A 13,646-nucleotide genomic window follows, 5' to 3' on the forward strand; every position below is an offset into this window, starting at 1 on the left:
AATGTTTTTAACCCACCGTCTTGTCTGCTGCCTGGAAGTCTCACCCACCTGGAGTTTCACCTATGGCATGTTCACCCACCACCTTGCCTGAATCTACCCTGTTTACTTACGCTGCCTATTTTGCACACAGTTTTGCCTGAATTTTCCCCACCATTTATTTATTTTGCCCACCATCTTGCCTGAATTTACACAACTGTTTTCTCCCCTTGCCCATTTTGCCCACCATCTTGCCTCAATTTACCCCACTGTTTTTTTCCTTTGCCTATTTTGCCCACACTTTTGCCTGAATCTGCCCCACTGTTTACTTATTTTGCCCTCCATCTTGCTTGAATCTAACCCACTGTTTATTTCTTTTGTCCATTTTGCCCACCATCATGCCTGAAACTACCCCACTGTTTATTTCCTTAATCTATTTTGCCCACCATCTTGCCTGAATCTACCCCACTGTTTACTTCCTTTGCTCATTTTTCCCACCATCTTGCCTGAATCTACTGTTTATTCCCTTTGTCTATTTTGCCCACCAACTTGCCTGAATCTACCCCACTGTTTACTTCCTTTGCCCATTTTGCCCCCATCTTGCCTGAATCTACTGTTTATTTCCTTTCTCTATTTTGCCCACCATCTTGCCTGAAACTACCCCACTGTTTATTTCCTTTAACTATTTTGCCCACCATCTTGCCTGAATCTACCCCACTGTTTACTTGTCTATTTGTCCCACTATTATGCCTGAATCTACCCCACTGTTTATTTCCTTTGTCTATTTTGCCCACCAGCTTGCCTAATTCCACCCCACTGTTTATTTCATTTGTCTATTTTGCCCACCATCTTGCCTCATTCCACCCCACTGTTTATTTCATTTATCTATTTTGCCCACCATCTTGCCTAAATCTACCTCACTGTTTACTTATCTATTTGTCCCGCTATCTTGCCTGAATCACCCGACTGGTAACCCCTTTGCCTATTTTTCCCACCATCTTGCCTGAATCTACCCCACTGTTTATTTCCTTTAACTATTTTGCCCACCATCTTGCCTAAAACTACCCCACTGTATATTTCCTTTGTCTATTTTGCCCACCATCTTGCCTAATTCCACCCCATTGTTTATTTCCTTTATCTATTTTGCCCACCATATTGCCTGAATCTACCTCACTGTTTACATATCTATTTGTCCCACTATCTTGCCTGAATCTACCCCACTGTTCACCCACGTTGCCTATTTTTCCCACTATCTTGCCTGAATCTACCCCACGGTTTACCCCCTTTGCCTATTTTTCCTACCATCTTGCCTGAGTCTACCCCACTCTTTACTTCCTTTGTATATTTTTCCCACCATCTTGCCTGAAACTACTGTTTACACCCTTTGCCTATTTTGCCCACCACTTTGCCTGAATCTACCACACTGTTTACTTCCTTTGCAAATTTTGCCCACCATCTTGTCTGAATCTACTGCTTACCCCCTTTGCCTATTTTGCCCACCATCTTGCCTGACACTACTTCACTGTTTATTTCCTTTGTCTATTTTGCCCACCATCTTGCCTAATTCACCCCACTGTGTATTTCCTGTATCTATTTTGCCCACCATCTTGCCTGAATCTACCTCACTGTTTACTTGTCTATTTGTCCCACCATCTTGCCTGAATCTACCCCACTGTTTACCCCCTTTGCCTATTTTTCCCACCATCTTGCCTAATTCCACCCCACTGTGTATTTCCTGTATCTATTTTGCCCACCATCTTGCCTGAATCTACCCCACTGTTTACCCCCTTTATCTATTTTGCCCACCATCTTGCCTGAATCTACCTCACTGTTTACTTGTCTATTTTTCCCACTAGTATGCCTGAATCTACCCCACTGTTTACTTCCTTTGTCTATTTTGCCCACCATCTTGCCTGAATCTACCCCACTGCTTACCCCCTTTGCCTATTTTGCCCACCATCTTGCCTGAATCTACCCCACTGTTTACCCCCTTTGCCTATTTTGCCCACCATCTTGCCTGTATCTACTGCTTATCCCCTTTGCCTATTTTTCCCACCATCTTGCTTGAAACTACCTCACTTTTTATTTCCTTTGTCTATTTTGCCCACCATCTTGCCTGAATCTAACCCACTGTTTACTTATCTATTTGTCCCACTATCTTGCTTGAATCTACCCCTCTGTTTACCCCCTTTATCTATTTTGCCCACCATCTTGCCTGAATCTACCTCACTGTTTACTTGTCTATTTTCCCCACTAGTATGCCTGACTCTACCCCACTGTTTACTTCCTTTGTCTATTTTTCCCACCATCTAGCCTAAATCTACTTCACTGTTTACTTATCTATTTTTCCCACTATCTTGCCTGAATCTGCCCCACTGTTTACCCCCTTTGCCTATTTTGCCCACCATCTTGCCTGAATCCACCCCACTGAATAACACCAATAGTCCACATTTAAGTGTTGATCAGTTCCAGTGTCAAACTGTGGCCATCACACCTGAAAGTGTCAAGTGAGGTTTTAAACTGGTTTAATGCAAAAAAAAGAAAAAGAAGTGAAATATTGACTTTAATGACGTCATAATGTGGAATAAATATATGATTCATATTTTGTGTGTGGAATAAATATATGATTCATAAGTTGTTCAAGAGAAAACGTGTTGTTGCAGTTTTGGTGACGTAATCCTGCGTGTGTGCGCGCGCACCCTCCACCCCCCTAATGAGCGCGCCTTCATGATGCAAGATGGAGGCGCTGAGGCGAGATTCTTTATTGACGGACTTCATTAGAAATATGGCGGGCCGACACACTGCGCCGCAAGGCATTGTGGGAGGACAGAAGCAGCTGCAGCAGCGGGGTCACTGATTGGCTGCACGCCTCGTCAGGCCGCTGACAAATGAGCCAATCAGGAGGAGGTTTCGCCTTCCCAGCAGCCAATGAAACTAATGATGACGTCTGGCATTTTATTAGTTCATGTCAAGCAAACCAAATAGTTGCTGTTTTTTCTAGAACGTTTCATCAAATTTAATGTTGATATTTCACAACATTAATAGTTTTATTATAATACTGTACTTTTTTCAACACTTTTGTTCAAACTATCTAGAAAATGTAATGCAAATGAGGGAGGGGTGACGTTTTTATTTCTTCTTATTTCTGCAATTAGTTATTGTTTTGAATAAAATTGACATAATTAACTAGAAATGTACATTAAAGTAAATAAGGGGGTGAGGACGTTTTTTTTTTCTTATTTCTGTAATGAGTTATTATTGTTTTGAATACAATTAACATAATTAAATAGAAATTTACAATAAAGCAAATGAGGGAGTGATAACGTTTTCTATCTAATGTTTCTTATTAATAATTAATATTAATATTGCATATAATTGCATATTCAAAGATGAATGAACAATGCAGGTGGTGATGCAACATGAATAATAATAAATCATGTATTCATATTATTGAAATAACGTCTAATTGAAGACTTTTTTTTCCCCGCAATATTTTTTTCCACTCAAAAGTCATGACGCAATAAAAAGTGCATCAAGTGACTTTTTTGTCTTAAATAATATGCTGCAAAAAAAAATCGAATTGTTAAAAAAACATCTCTGCTCTTAGTTATTGTTGTGAATACATTTGCCATAATTGCAAATTTAAAGAGAAACAATTTGCTGACTTTTACATGTATATGCAAATGAGGAATTGGGTCCTTTTTTTTGTTTCTGCAATTAGTTATTATTGTGAATAAAATTAATGTAAATGCATTTTTAAAGACGAACAATGTGCTATAGGTGCTGATGCAACACAAAATAATAAATCAGTAATAAATAATAATAATAATAAATATTAATGAAATAACATTAAATTGAAGATTTTTTCTTTTTTTTAACTCAAAAGCTAAAAGAAGTGCATTAAGTGTCTTTTTTAACAGTATAATATATATAATTATTAAACAAATATGTCTGCTCTTAGATATTGTTGTGAATAAAATTAATATAATTGTACATTTAATAGTGAAATTGAAGATGTATTTACATAAGCCTCTTTTTTATAATTAAAATCTAAAAAATATATGCAATGAGGGCTGTATTAATTGTTTTGTTTCCTTTTTTGCAGTACGAGATATATGCTGCAGAAAATAAAATAAAATAATTATTGTGAATAAAATTAATATAATCGCAGATTTAATGGTGCAGAAAATCTAATTAGAAAAAACATTTATGCCTAGTTATTGTTATGAATAAAATAAAAAATAATTGCAGATTTATATGCTGCAGAAAACCTCATTTTTTAAAGATTAACAAAAAAATGCAACACAAAAAAGAATAAATCCAGTACTCAGTGAAATATTAAATCGGGATTTATTTGAATCTCGTGTTCTTTTAAAAATGTTTTACTTCAAAGTAAAACAAAAATTACGCAATATCGATTTTTTGAAAAAAATATCCGTTTTCATTGTGAATAAAATGAATACAACTGCAGATTTTAAGACGAATAATAAGGTTAAATTAAATGTTCAAAATTGAATAACTGCACATTTTTTTCTTCATAAGTTACAAACATAAGCTTTGATTTTTAAACAATACACGATGGAAAATAGATTTTTTTTTGATGTGCACAAAACTAATATAATTAAATATCAAAAGATGGATAAACGTTATTGCAACAGTGAAATGAAGTGAATTATGTTTATATAGCGCTTTTTCTCTAGTGACTCATAGTGAAACCCAATATCTAAGTTACCAGTGTGGGTGAAGTGTCTTGCCCAAGGACACAACGGCAGTGACTAGGATGGCGGAAGCGGGGATCGAACCTGGAACCCTCATGTTGCTGGCACGGCCCCTCGAGCTACACCGCCACAGTAAAACAATAAAAAAAACATAGGGATGTCCGATAATGGCTTTTTGCCGATACCCGATATTGTCCAACTGTTTAATTACCGATACCGATATCAACCGATATATACAGTCGTGGATTTAACACATTATTATGCCTAATTTGGACAACCAGGTATGGTGAAGATAAGGTACTTTAAAAAAATAAAATAAAATAAATAAATTAAAAACATTTTCTATGTAAAACAATATAAAAATAGTTACATAGAAACTAGTAATTAATAAAAATTAGTCAAATTAACTGTTAAAGGTTAGTACTATTAGCACGTACAATCATGTGTGCTTACGGACTGTATCCCTTGCAGACTGTATTGATATATAATGTAGGAACCACAATATTAATAACAGAAAGAAACAATCCTTTTGTGTGAATGAGTGCACTAATTGTAAATGTATCTTGTGTTTTTGGTGTTGATTTAATAAAAAAATAAAAAAAATAAAAACCCGATACAGATAATTTCCGATATTACATTTTAACGCATTTATCGGACATCACTCTAAAATAATAATAATAATAATAATAAAATATAATAATAATAAAACCGACCAATCCGTAAGAAATTTGGAAAACGGATTTAAAATATGAGATAATTTTTGTTGTTTTATTACTTGAATCATAAACATGAAACAAAAAATGGCTCATAATAAACACGTAAAAGTGACCACAAAACATTTTGTACAGATTAGAATCGTCTTCTTTTTTCTTTTCTTTTTATATTATTCAAGAGTTTCCCCCGTGATTGAGCGCAGTCAGCATTTTTACAGTCTTGTATTTTCTCCACGCTGAAAGACACTCGGAGGGACTCCCGCCACAATGGCGGCAGAGCTGCGCGCGCAGACGAAGGAACGGAACTAGACCGATAAATAGATGTCGGGGAAATAAAGTTGAGCGTCGTGCTTCGTCATGTCTGCGATTACTCCGCCGCGAGGAATAAATAATCATGTCGTCATTAGGTGAAGCTCATGGAGACTGTGTGCTCCAGGGCTTTGCGGCGCAGCGAGGCGATGCTGCTCCCCCGCCACACGTCGCTCTCCGGGGACGTGCACAGCTGCGGCGAGCCGCCGACGTTGGTCGGGCCGGGCAGCGAGGCGGACACCATGCCGGGGAAGGAGGGCTGGTACAGGTGCGACTGCAGCCCGGCGCCGTTGGACGACATGTTGGACAGCCCCATGGAGGCCGGCGGAGGCGGGCCGCCGCCCAGGCTGCAGTGGGACAAGGACTGCGCCATGGAGGGCTGGCGGGCCTGCAGCTGCAGCTGCGACACCCCGGCCATGCCGGCCGTGGCCCAGCGGCCGTCGTTGGCGTGGAAGGAGCACAGGCTGTCGCCCATGGCCGCCGCAGCCGCCGCCGCCGCGGAGGGGAACTGCGGCAGGCCGTGGTGGTGCGTCGGCAGGAGGGTCCCCGGCGCCCGGAACACGTTGCTGGTCTTCTTGCGCTTCTTCCACTTGGCGCGGCGGTTCTGAAACCACACCTGCGCCCACCACACCGTGCGGCCACACTTTAGACGCCATTTTAAAGAAATCCCGCCAAAAATAACCACACAATGTCAACAATGAACAAGTCCCAGAATGCATTGCGCGCTCTTTTAGCTTTAGCATTAGCCTTAATCGTTTGTATCGAATTTAGAGTTGTTTTGCAACATTAATTAGCATTTTTTTCCCCCCGAAATTGGTTCACAAAAACACAACAGAGAAGAGATATTAATTGACTATTAATTCAAAAACAGACAATTTGTTGGAAGTTGTTAGCTAATGTTAGCTTTGCCGGTTAGGCGCCCGTGTTAATGCCTGCTTGGAATTGATGATTAAACATCGGGTCTGTAATAACAATAAAAAGTAATATATAATTAAATGTTTTGTTTGACGCCACACTTGACAAAAAGACTATGTTAGAATATTTGTATGTTTCAGAATCAGCTTTATTGTATGATTGTAACACACAAGGAATTTGCTCTCTTTGTTCAATGTAAACAATAAATATTCACGATTAACTGAGAGTATAAACACGTATTTAAATAACTAATATGTGTAAGGATAAAAAATAAAAAGATGACGTGATGATGAATTAGTACATATATTAGTATACTGAGATATATATATATATATATACGCACACATATGTACATACATATATATATATATATACACATACATATATACAGTCTACCCCAGGGCAGCTGTGGCTATGAAAGTAGCTTACCACCACCAGGTGTGAATGATTGATGGGTTCTACATGTAAAGCGACTTTGGGTACTTAGAAAAGCGCTATATAAATCCCAGTTATTATTATTATTATTATATATACACTTTTATACAAACACACATATATACACTGTAAAAAAAAATCAAATTTTTATGGTTAATTTACTCTAAATTCCTACTGTAATTTTTCTATTTTTTTTAAATAGTTTATAAAACTGTAGAATTGAAGACATAATCTGTAAATAAACAACCCGCCTGTTATTTTAAGTAATATGCCAGTAATGACAAACTATGTATATTTCTATTTTTTTTTTACAGAAAAATACCAAATTAATTATACATAGCATCTCCTGTTTTCTTAAATTACTTTCAAATTCATGTAAAATTACAGTAATTATCTTTCATTAAATATGTAGCTTGTTATATAAAAGTCAATGTCTATACTAACAATCTAACTAGAATAAAGGTATTTTTCTGCAGAACTGTTTGCATTGTCACTTTATTAAAGGTGTTTGATCGTAATAATTTAGTAAAAATCTGTAAAATAATGGTATTTTTCTGCAGAACTGTTTGCATCGTCACTTTATTAAAGGTGGTTGATCTTAACAATTCCGAAAAAAATCTGTAAAATAATGGTATTTTTCTGTGGAACTGCCAGCATTGTCACTTTATTAAAGGTGTTTGATCGTAATAATTTGGGAAAACTCCGTAGAATAAAGGTATTTTTCTGCAGAACTGTTTGCATTGTCACTTTATTAAAGGTGGTTGATCTTGAATAATTTAGTAAAAATCTGTAAAATTACGATATTTTTCCGCAAAACGTTTCATGAAAATTTCTGTAAATATGTTTTTGGTCATTATTTGGTTTACAATGTTTTACTTTAATTTTATGGTTTTCGTTTGGCAGCCATAGCTGCCAGTAGATGACCTTTTTTTAACAGAATTTTTTTTTACAGTGTACATTAATTATCGTTTTTTTTCTTCCGTAATTGGTTCACAAAAACACAACAGAGAAGAGACATTAATTGACTATTAATTCAAAAGCAAATTTTGTTGGAAGTCGTTAGCTAATGTTAGCTTTGCCGTTTAGGCGCCCATTTTAATGCCTGCTTAGAATTGATGATTAAACATCAAGTCTGTAATAACAATAACAAGCAATATATAATTATAGGTTTTGTTTGACGCCACACTTGATAAAAAGACTATAGTATATTATTTATATGATTCAGAATCAGCTTTGTTGTATGTTTAACACAAGGAATTTGACTTGGTAGAGTCTTTGCTCTCTTTGTTCAATGTAAACAATAAATATTAACCATTAACTGAAAATATAAACACGTATTTAAATAACTAATATGTGTAAGGCTAAAAAATTAAAACATGAAAAAAGATGACATGATGATGATTTAGTACATATGTTACTATACTTAGATTATACTGTATATATATACTGTATACGCACACACATACACTTAGATACATACACATACATATATACATATACTGTATATATATATATATACATACATATATATACACATTTATACATACATATATACACAGACACAAATACACGTGTTTATATATACACACAAATACATATATACATACCATCCATGGATGGATGGATACATATATACATACATACCCATTTTGTATATAAGTGTGTATGTATGTATTTGTGCATGTATGTGTGTATTTATGTATGTGTATACACGTTTGTGTATGTACATATGTGATATATATATATATATATATATACACACACACCATCCATTTTGTACCGCTTGTCCCTTTATACATATACACACACACATATATACACGTACACACACATACATACACGTGTGTATAAATACACACACAAATACATATATACATACACAGATATATATATACATACACGCACATTTTGTATATATGTGTGTATGTATATATGTGTGTATTTATGTATGTATATACATGTTTGTGTATGTATATACATGTGATATATAAATACATATATATATATATATACATATATATATATATATATATATATACACATTCACATATGTACATTCAGATATATACATATAAACATTGAAATATATATACATATATATATACACACACACACACATATATATGTATAATGTGTGTGTGTATACACACACACACACACACACACACACACACACACACACACATATATATATATATATATATATATATATATATATATATAATGTGTGTGTATATTCTCAATATTATTTGTTGTGTGTTTTTGCCAAAATGTGTCATTAAAATGTGTTTATCTGATCTTGAACGGTGTGGACATAAAAATAAGGTTGGAGCCTGTACGATGATGGCGATGGTGATGGAAGAAACATAACAATAAATCATGACGACGAGGAGAGTGAAGGAAGATCTTTATGTCCACACTTAAATGTCCTCAAACGGCACCCAGAAGAGCTTCAAATTGTAATATCCACTTTGACAATTCTAACTAAATCAGTACACCGATCATGAGTGCACATAAGTGTATTTTTTTGTACTATTTTAGTAAAAACTGGGGTTTGTCCCCAAATAAAAACAAAGGCTTATTTTTATTTCACAAACTCATTTGTACGGACTAATAAGGGAGGTGAGATTATATTTATGGTAATGGGGAAAACACTGCTGACAATGTTAATGATGTTATTTCCTGACTTGCTGCATGCGTGTGTGTGTGTGTCACATGATTAATGTGCACGTTTGTGTGGAAAGGTGATACTCCATAATAATAAAAAACAATATCTTTTTTTCCCCCTTTCTCGACACGTAATATATATGTGACGTACACATCTCTATATTGCTTCAGAAAGTAACATCAAAAATGGAATAATGTGATGTGCGTCATTTCACTAATTGTATGCAAATAAGTGGCCACGCTATCATAATAATAACAATGATAATAATGATGATCAGTATAACGATAATGTTATTATAATGATAATGGTTATTATTGGAGTTCAATTTCACACAGGAGAAGCACGTGATTTATATTTATTTGGGTTTACACATCTTTATTTGACATTGTTTATTAGATTTACATCCATACGTTTGCATCATATAGTTAACTGTATCTATATTTATTGACATTTACGAATGTTAAACATTTTTAAATTTATTTTTGCATGATATTTAGCTGGCTTGACAAATACGAATTATTTTTATTTATAATTTTTTGTACAAAAGTGCTTGTTTTCTCAGTCTTTTGTACACTATTCTTGTTTTTTTTTACACTATGATAAAAATATATTAAACATTTTTGGTCATTTTCAGGTCATATAGTAAAAAAATGTTAATGTATTTTTTGTATGATATTTAGCTGGCGAGAGACAAATTTGAATTAGATTATGTGTATGTATCATTATTTGTACAAAAGTGCTTGTTTTCGCAGTCTTTTGTACACTATTCCATTTTTTTACACTATGATAAAAATATATTAAACATTTTTGGTCATTTTCAGGTCATATAGTTACATTTTTTAATGTATTTTTTGCATGATATTTAGCTGGTTTAACAAATTCGAATTAGATTATTTTTTATTTATCACCATTATTTGTACAAAAGTGCTTGTTTTCTCAGTCTTTTGTACAGTATTTATTTAAACAAATTTTTACACTAAGATAAAAATATCTTCAACATTTTTGGTCATTTTCAGATCATATAGTTAAAAAAATGTTTATGTGTTTTTTGCATGATATTTAGCTGGCTATAGACACATTCGAATTAGATAATTTTTTATTGATCATTATTTGTACAAAAGTGCTTGTTTTCTCAGTCTTTTGTACACTATTTAAAACATTTTTTACACTACAATAAAAATATATTAAACATTTTTGGTCATTTTCAGGTCATATAGTTAAAAAAAATGTTTATGTATTTTTTGCATGATATTTAGCTGGCTATAGACAAATCCGAATTAGACGATTTGTATTTATCATCATTATTTGTACAAAAGTGCTTGTTTCTCAGTCTTTTGTGCACTATTTATCCACTTTTTGTTTTTACACTACGACAAAAATATATTAACATTTTTGGTCATTTTCAGCTCATATACTTAAAAAAATATTTATGTTTTTTTTGCATGATATTTAGCTGGCTATAGACAAATTCGAATTACATTATTTGTATTTATCATCTTTATTTGTACAAAAGTGCTTGTATTCTCAGTCTTTTGTACACTATAAAAAAAATTACACTACAATAAAAATATATTACCGGTAAACATTTTTGGTCGTTTTCAGGTCATATAGTTAAAGAAATGATGTATTTTTTGCATGACATTTAGCTGGCTATAGACAAATCGATTATTGTTTATTTATCATCATTATTTGTACAAAAGTGCTTATTTTCTGTCTTTTGTACACTATTTACTAATTTATTTATTTTTTTACACTATGATAAAATGTACTAAACATTGTCGGTCATTTCCTCCAAAAAAAAAAAAAAAGTTTTTATTGATCTCATTTTTTACACAAATCGCTCTTAACACACCATTCATTTTCGCACTTTCGTCATTCATGACTTAAATACAATTGTAAATACGCACTACTAAAAGTCGATATTATTATTGAAAAATACATAAATTTATAAAATACAACTAAGCGCGCGTGTTTTTTGTTTGTTTGTTTTTTTAATATATATGATCCGAGTGTAATATTGCGTGGAGGTCGGAGGCGCTCACCTGCACTCTGGACTCCGTCAGTCCGATCCTCAGCGCCAGCTCCTCCCGCATGAAGATGTCCGGGTAATGGGTCTTGGCGAAGCTCCGCTCCAGTTCGTTGAGCTGAGCCGGCGTGAAGCGAGTCCGGTGCCGCTTCTGCTTCTGGGCCTGCTGGCCTCCCGCACCGGACTGATGGTTGCCGCCACCGTTCTGCTGCTTTTCCTGCTCCTTGCTGCCGGTCCCCTGCCCCGGGTTGGAGCCGCCACCTCCTCCTCCTCCTCCGCCGCCGGAGCTGATGTCCTCACCCGGGAGCAGCGTGGCCCCCTCCGCGCTGTCGTGGCCCGGGCCCAGCTCCCCGGCGTGACCCGGGTCCGGTCCGCCTGCGCCCAGCCGGCACTTTAAAGCCTCCCTGTGGCCCAGGAGCTCCGCGGCGTCCTTCATCCCTGTGCGCATTTAATGACATTTTTTTTTTTTTTAATTCAATCCTACCGCTGTTAAATCAATCGAATTACGCATTAATATGATAATAATTAAATTTCCAATAAAAAAAAAAAAAAAGTGTTTTCATGCTTACAGCAGAGTTGAAGAGCCGAGCCGGGCGAGGACAACTCACCGAGGCGAGCATCCAGGAGGTCGGCGTGGGAGAGCATCGCTCACCGCTGATACTTGACACAATAAATACAACTATGGTGCACTTCCAGCAACAATGAGAGAGGCGTGGTGAAAGCACGCACACACACACACCTTCTTTAACCTATTTAGGGATCTAGATGGGCCTAAATGAGAGCAAATTCGGTTGTGCTTAAAAGGCGGCCAGCGTGCATTATAATGGACTCTGCGCGGACGGGGAGGCGCCTAAAGCCGCACATGGAGCCCGCACACGCCGACCAATCACAGACGGAGAACACCTTACAGCCCCCGGCGGACCCACCACCCCCGGACCCGTCCGCGGCTAAATCCACAGTCCATTCCTCTAATTCTGAGTAAGTCAGTCCATTCCTCCTCATTCTTCTAATTCACTTGGATTTCTCCACCAAATTACACCCGATGAGAGTCAGCTGACGTGTGGGAAAACTAGGCTGCGTGCGCACAACTGATGACTCGCTGCGTGGATTACTAAATATTATATTCATAGTATATTAGATACACTACATATTATATTCATAGTACACTACATATTATATTCATAGTATACTAGATACACTACATACTATATTCATAGTACACTACATATTATATTCATAGTATATTAGATACAGTACATGTTATATTGATAGTATACTAGATACACTACATATTATATTCATAGTATATTAGATACATTACATAATATATTCATAGTATACTAGATACACTACATATTATATTCATAGTATACACTACATAATATATTCATAGTATACTAGATACACTACATAATATATTCATAGTATACTAGATACACTACATATTATATTCATAGTATATTATATACAGTACATGTTATATTGATAGTACACTAGATACACTACATAATATATTCATAGTATACTAGATACACTACATATTATATTCATAGTATACTAGATACACTACATATATTAATAGTATACTAGATACAGTACATATTGGAGTTATAGTATACTAAATACAGTACATAATGTTCATAGTACACTAGATACAGAGTACATATTATATTCATAGTATACTAGACAGTATTATTTTAAATGTGCTTTATAAATAAAGTTGATTTGATTATATTCATAGTATATTAGATACACTACATATTATATTTATAGTATATAATATACAGTACATGTTATATTGATAGTATACTACATACAGTACATATATTAATAGTATACTAGATACAGTACATATTGGAGTTATAGTATACTAAATACAGTACATA

The 13,646-nt window shown here is 35.0% G+C and overlaps 1 protein-coding gene across 1 annotated transcript; it reads right to left on the reverse strand.

Moving 5' to 3' along the window:
• Positions 1-5,465: 5,465 nt before the first annotated feature.
• otpa (orthopedia homeobox a) lies at positions 5,466-12,938 on the reverse strand. The gene is made up of 3 exons (XM_061966057.2): positions 12,330-12,938; positions 11,777-12,198; positions 5,466-6,332 (listed from the first exon to the last, which is right to left on the reverse strand). The coding sequence occupies exons 1-3, from the start codon at positions 12,403-12,405 to the stop codon at positions 5,811-5,813; spliced, it is 1,020 nt and encodes a 339-aa protein (XP_061822041.1). The 5' UTR covers positions 12,406-12,938; the 3' UTR covers positions 5,466-5,810.
• Positions 12,939-13,646: the final 708 nt, after the last annotated feature.

Source organism: Nerophis lumbriciformis, linkage group LG11, assembly GCF_033978685.3.
Source record: "Nerophis lumbriciformis linkage group LG11, RoL_Nlum_v2.1, whole genome shotgun sequence".
NCBI lineage: Eukaryota > Metazoa > Chordata > Actinopteri > Syngnathiformes > Syngnathidae > Nerophis > Nerophis lumbriciformis.

What these genes read in the sequence shown, in the direction of transcription:
- otpa (XM_061966057.2), bottom strand. Translation starts at nt 12,405, where the DNA reads ATGCTCTCCCACGCCGACCTCCTGGATGCTCGCCTCGGTGAGTTGTCC. An exon ending in CTCGGCTCTTCAACTCTGCT is followed by an intron (nt 12,199 to 12,329) that starts GTAAGCATGAAA and finishes AAATGCGCACAG; the next exon opens with GGATGAAGGACGCCGCGGAG. An exon ending in TGACGGAGTCCAGAGTGCAG is followed by an intron (nt 6,333 to 11,776) that starts GTGAGCGCCTCC and finishes TGGTGGGCGCAG; the next exon opens with GTGTGGTTTCAGAACCGCCG.